Genomic DNA, 11075 nt, shown 5'->3' with positions numbered 1-11075 from the left:
GCTCCATGTCACAAGTCAAGAAAGGTGACAAAATGGCATCAGGATAATCGGATTGAGGTCCTTGAATGGCCTGGCAACAGTCCGGATCTAAATCCAATAAAAAACTGCTGGGCAAAGATGAAGAAAATCATGGCAGAGAAGAAGACATCCAGTCTGGACAACCTCAAGACTCAACTGACAAATGTTAGGTGCAAAGAAATGTCCTTAGATTACTTTAGAGATCTAAGTGATTCCGTGCCAAAACGCATCCAACTTGTCCTGAAAAACAAAGGAAACATGATTTCATATTAATGAATGGCATTTCATGAACAAACATTGTGATATACTGTACTATGATTTCTGTGTTTTTTAATACCTTGTGGGGGGAGGTCATAAGTCAATTTGCGGTAGCTATATGTATGGTTATCATCCAGTAGGGGACTTTGTATTGCTTGGCAATACTTCATTCACTTATTATTATTATTATTATTATTATTATTATTATTATTGTGGTGGGGACTCTCACCATCCACTCACTCGATGTAGTGCTGCCCTCAGGTGCCTGCCCTTTCCTCTCATCCTTCTTTTGAGAAACAAAAGACCAGATTATTATTATTATTATTATTATTATTATTATTTCTGTCATCCTTCCTCTTCTGTCTTTCCTTCCTTCATTCTTTCCTCTTCCTTCTTTCTACAGGTGACTCAACACTGAGTGACAAACCAAATGGTTTCCTGTACACCAGGAAACCATTTACTATGCTGGGTGGTAACCATATAAACAAATTATGGCGGCTGGTGGTTTAGTGGGCAGTTAAGGCGCTAAAATCAGATTGAGCTGGTGCAGGTTGATATCTAAGGGGTGGTTGGGGTTTACTGCTCACATAATGCCACTCAGGGATAAGTAAGGTTGGTCACTCTCATCTTAAATGTCAGGACCAACTTGCCTAGGCCGGGGCTTCTTTACACCTCATGGGGCAACATTGCGTTTGGTAGAATGAAATTTTATTTTTGTTATCATCATCATCCGGACCTCCTTTCCCACCCTAGGGCAGGGTGAGGAGTAGCAATGTCTAGACAACCAATGTTTACCCAATTTAGTTATTATTGTGTTGAGGTAGGTTGAAATGGAATTGGTTTGGTTGGTTGGATTAGGCTAGCCTGGCTAGGTTCATTTAAGTTGGGTTCAGTCAGGTTTCAATTGTGTTCAGATGTGTTAGGCTTGTGTAGGGTTTGGTTGGGTTATTGGACTGATGAAGGATAGGAACTTCACCAACAGTTAGCCCAACATACCCAGGGCCAAGTATGAGAACATTCAGAATGGTGAGACAGGAACAACAGGGGCATCAGTGGCAATACTAATGTTTGCACCATCAAGAAACTTACTAGTGAGTTTTAGGGACTTTGGTTGGACAAGTTAGGTTAGAATGGGATAGGTACAGCTCAGTTTAGGTTAGCTTGGGTCAGGATGTGGTAGATTTGTTCACCAGTGAGTTTCTAAGGGTCTTGGTTTGGTTAGTTTTGGCTAATTTCAGTTTGATTCAGTTAGACTGAGTTGGGTTGGGTTCATTTCCATTTAGTTTAATTCTGTTCAGTTGGGTTAGATTGGGTTGGGCTTGGCTGCTTGGCAAAGTCTGGTCAGATTGAACTGAGGCAGGTTAGACGAGGTATACTTCTTTCGGGCTTAATTGAGTTCAGATATTCTTCTGTTGATCATTTTGCATCCTGCCTATCCCATTTTTCTTTGTGATAAGGGGTTATGATGCTGATGTGTTTATATAATTGTTGTGTTGACTCCCATAGCCTAATTGTTTTTACCTGATGGAAATGAGCCAGTGCCACAAATTAAATACTAAGTTGTTGTTGTGTGAAATTTGATGAACCATAGTTATGAGATAGGAATGAGTCTCCTTGGTTACTTGTTAAGTCAGCCATCCAGTTTGACCACACTTGGCCATCAGTTGACGTAAAATGGGTTCAAGATTTTTGTCAAGTTAAAAGTCTGACAACATTTGGCCATCAATTGACCAGAAAGGAGTTCGGGATGTTTGTCAAGGTAAAACAGACATGCTATAGCTTGCTGTCTTAACCCACAGACCTTGAACTAGAAGGCCTGGAGCCAGGTGAGTTGCGTTCAGCCTTGGAGGCCAGTCAACGTGAGATTCACACACTGAGAGCGCGCCTCCACCACGCTCAGGACCAGCTCAGACAGGCACAGGATAATGTCTCACAGCTCAAGCGTATGTACACTGATGATAAATTCACATTTGTGTGTATGGCTGTGTTTGTGTCTGTTTATTCTGGAATAACTAAATTTTCTTGTCCATACCCAAGAAAAAATAAATAAATGCCTGGAGAAGTCTTGTGAAGGATCAGTAAGTTTCTCATTGAGAATATTGATATTTTTCAAGTAATTTAAAGGTATTGTAAAATGGAGGATATTAAAGCAATATATTGTATTGAGTATACTGTAATTTGCATCATATTCAATGTTGTCTTCAAGCATGGAAGCAGAGTTTAACGTGGAAGACCCTTGAAAGTAAAGAATCTTATATAGGGTGTTGAAAAATTCACTATGCAGTTGAAGACAGTTCCACATTTCACACTGCCACACTGCACACAGCCCCATCACACACAACCACCTTAAATCACACATTACACCACACAGTGCCACACCTTACATCACACAGTGCCACACATTACACCACACAGTACCACACCTTACACCACACAGTGCCACACCTTACACCACACACAGCTGCATCTCACTACTAAACCTCACACTCCACACTACCACACCAAACACTTAACATTTTCAGACCATACACAACCACATCACATTATCACATTCTCACACCACACACTGCACACTGTCATACCTTATACAGCCATACTACAGACTAGCACACCTCACACAGCAATACTATGCACTACCATACTCACACCACGCTTTACTACATTTATGCTGCCACACCTCCAGTATGTTGCACAGAGAATTTTCTGACACCTCACATTTCTTGACGTTTATGTTTAGCAGTGCGAGTGTGTATGTATGTGTGTGTGCTTGTCATCTTAATGATTACATATTTCCTCATGCCTGTGAGGATGCATTTGGTTTGGTTTTCTCACCCTAAGATACTGGGTGGAATGCTTGATTTACTGTAGTTCATTAGAGTAACCCATCTTTTGCTGTCAGTCAGTCTTCAGTACAGTATTAACATTTCTGTTAGTGTTGCAGTTCCTTCCAACTAAGTACTGTAACTCTCTGTTGATTTTGAAGCTTAGTGCCATCTTATTCAAAGCCTTGTTTTAACCCTTTCAGTCTGATGAAATACTTTTGATTTTATTCTTGCTGTATCCAGGTGCTTTTTTTCTATTTAAACGATAATCCTAGTTGCTGTGGGGGTTAGCAAAGGCAGTATCAAATCCCTCTATTTGAGGAAGTCTTTTCAGGGCTGAAATGAAATCTTCTTGAAACAACAAAAATAAAATGAAAATTTCATCAGATTGAAGGGGTTAATTTTTAGGTAATTGTTGTAATTATTAGCCTTTCAGCAATGATGACTATTTATATCAGTTTGGCTATCACATGGTGATACTGTTTAACTTGTGAGAGAGACATTTTGTGCTGATTGTTCCTTCATTAACCCATCCAGTCCAAAAGTCCCTCCCAAGTTGAATAAAATCATCTGATGGTTGTTAAACAAAAATAGAAAAATGTCATCATAGGAAGGAAGTTACAGCATTGCAGTGAATTCCTAACTAAAAAGTTTTCTCTATCAATAGATTGTTTGAATTTTGGTAGTAGTGAACAGTGGAGTAGAGAACTTTGAAGGCATGAGTGATGAATGAATGAATATATGGCCACTGTAGCTTCTCTTACTTTGGTATTTCCTCATCTTACAGTATTATGAGTCCTATCCATTTCATTATAATAGTGGGGTATTAGGATAAAATGGTGATGGATGATGCAAAGAGGATTGTTTTTATAGGGATGAATGGTGAGTGAGTGTACATATGACTCATTTCACTGGTATCTCTGTGTTGGTAGATTCATCTACTAATGTGTTTTCATTTTTTCCAATTATAATCCTACCCCTCCCATTGTAGTATTTGAATATTGGGGTAAAATGATGATGGATGGTGCAGGAAGATGAATGCATGTTTGCGAAATGAATGGATGTACAGCATTGTCTGTTTCACTGGTCTTTCTCTGGTGATAGTTTCTCCTTTTTTTTTTTTCCCCTTCCCATTCCAATTTAATAGTAGGATATTGGGATAGAGTGATGGTAAATTGATCCAGAATATTAATGGTGTGAGTGGTGTGTGAATAGGTATGTTTGTCATGTCATTGGTCTCGTGAATGATAGCTGCTTCTAATTTTTTATATTCCTTTCCCTTTTCTGGATGAGATGTGTTGCTGTATTTATCTTTTTGGGACAACAATCTCATAATCATTGCTACCATCAGACTACTATATTTCATTCAGCTTAGGAAGGCTCTTTATTGGTGAAGGGGTTAGAAACAATTCAAGTTAACTTTCCCTTGATCAGTACAACTCAAATACTCCATTGCAACTAATAATAGATGATGATATTCAACTGAGTGTGATGCAATAAGCTTAGTGTCTTAATACTAGTACTAGCAGCTCGTTGATGGTCAGAGGAATGCTAGTATATTAGTCCACTTTATGCCAAATGATTCCATTATATTATTCCATTTTATGCCAGATGATTCCATTTAGTTAAGTGTCATAGGAGCCCGAGAGAGTTAACCCCGTCACTGCACAAGGTCTCTTCTAAGCTGAATATGAATGGCTGTTGGTAACAAATACTGTGATAAAAAGCAGTAGGTCCATATCCAAACCCTTAATTTAACCAGTGAGAATCTTACTCCTATTGTCTAAAGGAAAACAATAACTTCATGTACCTTTGACATTCAACAGTGAACGGTGAACAACAAATGGCTGTGTTATTAAAACTGAGTGTGCAAAGTTGTTAGTAGGCCCCTAGTTTTTTATGGCCATGTTCATGGTTCACCTCAGTTTTTATAGTAAGGCCCTTAGTCTGATAAAATTCCCTCCATTTCTGTATCTTTGATGTTCCCAGTCTTTCCTTTAAAATATTATGTATCCTTGTAATAATAACCGTTGTGCAGTGTGTTTAACCCCATTAGCCCAAGGACATCATTTATGTTTTATTCTTGTTGCTACCAGATGGTTTCATTCAGCATAGGAAGTCCCAGTGTAGGAAAGGGGTTATTTTGAACTGTATCTAACCCTCTGGTTCGAATGGTCGTACCTAAGCTGGATGAAATGGCCAGGAGAGAACAAGAATTAAATAAATGTAAAGAGTGGTCTGTGTATTATACATCCCAGTTCCCATGTGTTCTGAGGTTGGCTCAGTCTGTTGGTGTGAGGTGTGCAAATATTTTGTCCAGTTCAAGAAAATTCTAGTTAAATATGCAGTCTGTGAATGGATGAAAGCAGATAGTGTAAAAATGAGAAGGGTTTTGGGAGGCAGAAAATGATGCAGGGTAGACATTGGTAATGCTGAATGAGCTATCTACACAACTCACAAGAATTAGGTTGTATAATATGTGGTCCACTCTGCACATGGCATTCAGGGGGTTAAAAGAGTTCCTACTATGCACCTCATCTCCTCTTGTCTTCATATTATCTCTCCATTGTTGAGTACTTTTCATTCCATTCCCTGTTATATACACTTACCTAATATGTAATACTGACCATTTCACTCTGATGATCTGTTGTATGTTGTATTGTTGGCGTCAGATGATTTTAATCATCTTTGGAAAGACTTCTGAAACTGGAGGGGTAAGAGACATCAGTCACTAATCCCTGTGCTAAATGAGGTTCACCCTCAGTTGAATGAAATCTGGTAGCAATAAGAAGAATATGTAAAGTACGTCATCTGATGAAAGAGTGTAACTGACTGCCCCGTAGCACACATACGAGTACATGTACTTACATTCATGAGTGTTCCAACTGTGTGTGTGACCCCTCATGGCTGTTTTAACTAATGCATCTGTGTATATGTCAAATATTAATATACTTTACTTCCTTTATGTGAGGATGACAGGTGAAGTACATAGGCTTTACAATGGTGTGTGTGATGAAAGCAAATGATGGTTGGTAAGACAGAGGTGTGAGGTTGGAAGTGTGTGAGGCTGAAGATGTGTGAGGTGGCAAGTACAAATGAGTACAGAGGAAAGGAGACAGAAGTAGATGTTATGGGATTTTTGAGGTTGTTGTTGTTCAGTAATCCCAGTCTGTTTGAACGAGCAGACCATTAGTTGCAGGGAAGCAATCCCTCCTGTAAGGCCATCCCACTCAGTGAACCAGTGTTCTCTTGCAGTAAACAGTGCTCTGCCACTGCAAGGCTTGGGAAAAAGTGTCAAGGTTTGGTTCCTGCATGGATGCCATTTCCCTCATTATTTAGTTATATGGTTACCACCCAGTTTTATAAAAGATTTCTCAGTTACAGGAAACCATTAGGCTTGTCATTAGGTGGAAAGTCACCTAAAGGCAGCACTACATAGGTGAGTGTCTGATGGGCATCCCCACCTACCACTATGGCTTTTGAGTTTGTATGTAACAGTAGGTTGAAATCTGGTGTGGAAACATCTAGCCTAGGGGAGTGAGCAAGAAAAGGGATCAAGATTTCAATAAACACATAGAAGGTCATCAGATGATAGGACTACACATGCTAGCATGGTCACTGGTTTTTAAATTTAAATAAATACAATGACTATGATAATTTTTCCTATTAATGAAAGATAAGGACAATGGAGAGTTGTTCACCATTATGCTGTAGTGTGAAATGACATGTGGAAAGCACTAGTTAAGAGTATAACATGGGAGATCGGGTAGCAAGCTTGAGGTGAGGCAGTGTGTGAAGTGACACATGAGGTGTGAAGAGTGAGACATGAATTGTCAAGTGAGTTAAGATTTGAATTGTGAAGTGAAAGAGGATGTAGTGTGAGCTGTAAGATGATGCAGAATGAAGTGTAAGGAAAAGCATGGAGTGTGGTGTTGTTGGTTTGGTGTGAGGTGTGGCAAGGTGTGAAGCAAAGCAAGGTGAGGTGTAAGGGTGGAGCATGATGTGTGGTGTTGACAGTGTGATGTCCCTCTACCGTAGATGAGGCAGCGGTGGCAGACAGTGCGGAGGCTGCCTGCCTCACCACACGTGCACGCCTCCACGGTGAGTTATCTCTACCCTCCCCCTTTATCTTTCTCTTCTTGCTAGTTACCTGCCTCCTCCTGCATTTCTCTTTCTTGTCCATGGCCATCCTTTTTCACTTCTCCCAAGTTATTGACTCCTCTTTTTTTTTTTTTTTTTTTTTTTTTTTTTTTTTTTTTTCCCCATAGTTATCAACCCCTTCCTCCCATTTGCTTTTATCTCCCTTCCATCTTCTTTCACCTCTCCCTGGTTATCTACCCCTTACTTCCATTCATTTTCCTACCTGATTGTGCACCCTTTCATCCCCGTCTCTTGTTTTCCTCCCTCCTATTTCTTTCCATCTTAATGATGTACTCTTTCCTCCCATTCTCGCTCTTTCCTCTCTCTTTTTTCTTACGCCACTCTGAACCTTGTATTCTCTAAACTCTCACAGTTAACCAGCTGCAACCACCTCTGTTCTATGGTTGGGTCTGTTAATTAATGTTACTCCTTAACCCCTAAACTACTAGGTTGTTTTGGCACTCCTTGCCTGTCCCGTGAGAATATTCGTTCTCCGACAGACTTTGTAAAAATATTTGCCAAAAATCAGTTATTATTCCTAGAATATTATAATTACATATGCATATGGCAACATACCTTTGGCTTTCTCCTGGGATGTTTGTTGAGCCTTCGTCAAGTACCGTATGACTTGTGGAGACTTCTGAAGTTGGGTAACAAAGTCTCCGACACCCTGTAGTCGGATTACCACATCTTGATATTATCACTAGAAACACTATTCTATAATTTTCAAATAGTTTGGAATTCATACACCAAAAAAAAAAAAAATACTGTGAAAGCAATGAAAATTACGAGCGTGTAAGAGCTTCCCACTTGCGCTTGTTCCCTGCTGGTATATATTCATAAACACACTCACACTTTATATTCTTATTACTTTATTACTATCTATCTATCTATCTATTGCCAGATGCCATAATCCCGTAAGGGGTGGCCATTTGACTTTGAGTTATTTGTTTTACGGGGAGGGGCACTAACCCTCCACCAACCCACTTGCTGACACGTAGGGAGCACGTAGGGTTTGGTTACAGTATATGGGTACCACCCAGCGTTGTAAATGGTTTCCTGGCTTACAGGAAACCATTTGGCTTGTCACTCAATGTAAAGCCACCTGTAAAGGAAAGAAAAGCAATAAGAAGTGACAAGAAAGATGGGAGAAATAGGAAGAGAGGAGGGCAGGCACAGAAAATGAATGATAAAGGCTAAGGAAGAAGTAGGCAGCACTACATCAAGTGAGTGGATGATGGTCGCCACCACCTACCACTTTATTACACTTTATTACACTTATATATATATATATACAGTATTTATCCATAAGTTTCCTTCAGTAATAGTAGTTTACTTTCATTCTCGTTCAATAAACTAACGTAGAGAGCAAAGCTTTGACTGTCATTACTCGAAGTATTTGTACTCATATTCTTATTTTAATAATTATTTACATTTCTATTTTATTTACACTATGTTATACACTGTCACTTCCAGTAAATAAGGGCTCCTTTCCCTTGGAGGCAGGATGAACTTGGGACACTGAAGCTATCTATCTATCTATCTATAGCCAGACACCATAATCCCGTAAGGGGTGGCCATTTGACTCACTGAAGCACTCGTAGTTTATCACCATTTCCTCCACTGGCTCATCACACGATTCACCAGAAAGATTGTAGTCAATGTCCATCATTATCATGGATAAATTAGCCATTTCACGCTCCATAGCAGCATCATTTAGTCCTTTACCTTCCCACACGAGGTTTAGTAGGGGTAGAGGTCATAGGGCCCTCTAGAAGCGGCAGAAATGGAGGGGCGCGAGTGCTACATGCTTTCATCTCAAGAAACAACACTGAACTAAATGACGAGGCGGATATGGGGCCCCCAAGGGTTGACAACGTCAGCGAGGTGACAGCTGCTAATTTATATGCTGTGAAATGATTGGCAGGAAATTAGGTAGTTCCAGGTGAATGTAATTATCACTTAGGCTTCTCCCTTCCTTTCTTATATATATTTTTATTACGAGAATAGATTATACGGTATATTTCAAGGGGAAATTATCTGGGAAAATTAGCGAACAAGTGCATGTGGGGTGTTGCCAGGTGATAATTAGCCAACTCCAGGTGTATGGCACTATCAGTTACCTTATTTTTTTTTGGTATATATTATTTTGTATAAGAATAGGGCATAGGGCTTTTTTCAATGAATGAAATCAGTGGAAAATTCCGGGGAAGATTTGCTTAGCGCAGCGCTGCCGGGCAGGTGAGAGGAGAGGGTAATGGAGGGGAGGTAGGGAGGGGAGTCAAGAACGGGGATAAATAGCTAAATTGTCAACAATGGATGGGAGTACAGATGAGATTAGGAGTGCTGACTCTTGCTGGACACCGGCAGTACTGATAGATGATACAAGCCACCACTTGAAAGCCCGGGGGAATTCAAAATAACACAGAATCGCAAAAGTGACGCCCTGCGGTATGATCCATTGCTCCTGAGTGTCACGAAAGTGACGCCCCGTGGTTAAGGGGTTAAAAAGTAGTCAGTTAATTTTTCTGCTTGACAAGTTTATAAATGCATTTTAACATTCACTTTTCAAATTATTATTAGGGGTTACATTTGAATAATATTCATGTTAATCTGATTCTAGCAGTAATAATATAATATTGTTCATGAATTCTGCAAACAGAATGGATGCTTCATATAGGAACAAAAACCATAAGCAAATTCATGATTACATTTATTGTGTACTAGTGGCAGTAGTTCAGGGTTGAATGTTGTGTCTGCTCAAATGGCTACATAATATCCACTGTCCGTATACATTGGTCATTATGAAGAGATATCCTTCCCACCTCAATCCTCTTGCAGACCCATTGTCTTGACTATTATATTCAGGCTACTGCTGAAGAGTTTAATTGAGCAACAGGAAACTCCTAGGGCTGAAAGGGCTATAAAGGGCTATAGAGCATTGGTGACAGAGCTTACTTAGTGTCAGGTATCTGTTTGACATCAGGAAATGCCCAGAAAGTCTGTATACATAAACAGCAACCAAGCTTCTTTATGCAGTTTTGGAAAGCCTCCTATACCCAGTGGCATTTACCAAAGCTGTATATAACCCCTCCAGTCTGAAGATCCTAAGCTGAAAACTTTTTAGGAGAGGGCAAGAATATGAAAGATATCCATGGGTTCAGTGGGTTAACTCCTTTCTTTACCTCCACAGTTCTGCACTCTGATATCTTTCTCTCCAGGCCTGCCTCCCTCTCTTCTTCCCCCCTCCGGCTCTCCACCAATCACTGCACTTGTCCCTCTGTGGACCATGTTCTAAATGACCTGGGCTTCATACCACCTGTTTATCACTTATTTATTTTTGCATATTACACTCAGACGTTCTTATTTGTACTTTATGTCATATGTCAACATACCGGTAATTTGCAGCAACATCATACAAGATCATGTTGAGATGTATTGTGCAGAATAAATTGTTAAGGAGGTGGTGTTAAGAAATCTCTAAAGCTGCTTAGAACACCACCCTCTATCTGTTCCTTTTCTCCCATCACTGCACCTTACCTCAAAATTACATTGTCCACACTCTTTCTTTCTCCCCCCCTCCCTTTCCTCCATCTCTCCCCTTTTTTCCTCCTCCTCTTCCTCCAGTCTATATCCTCTGTTTCTTGCCTCCCAAGTTCCTCACCTGTTTCCACAACCTTATAATAATTATATCTTAATTATTCAAGTGTTTTAATAATCAGGTGAAACTAATTATTAAGCTAATTATCCCTGTTTTAAGGCTTAATTATGAGAATAAGAGAAATATCTATGGCTTTGAGATATACGTTGTTCCAGTCTCTCACTGCAATCTCCTCT

General features: G+C 39.8%; 1 protein-coding gene across 1 annotated transcript in view; it reads left to right on the top strand.

The window, feature by feature from the left end:
• The window catches only part of Slmap (Sarcolemma associated protein), a 203938-nt gene that overhangs the window by 134751 nt on the left and 58112 nt on the right, over window positions 1-11075 (top strand). Inside the window, exons 10-11 of the mRNA XM_080268629.1 lie at window positions 2076-2219; window positions 7137-7199. Of these exons, the coding sequence (XP_080124755.1) occupies window positions 2076-2219; window positions 7137-7199 (207 nt within the window). The remainder of the gene's footprint in view (window positions 1-2075; window positions 2220-7136; window positions 7200-11075) is intronic.

Source organism: Coenobita brevimanus, chromosome 28, assembly GCF_032717465.1.
Source record: "Coenobita brevimanus isolate Jiangsu-jjx chromosome 28, ASM3271746v2, whole genome shotgun sequence".
NCBI lineage: Eukaryota > Metazoa > Arthropoda > Malacostraca > Decapoda > Coenobitidae > Coenobita > Coenobita brevimanus.
Note: the sequence above shows the minus strand (reverse complement) of the source record. Positions and strands in the feature narration are given on the sequence as shown.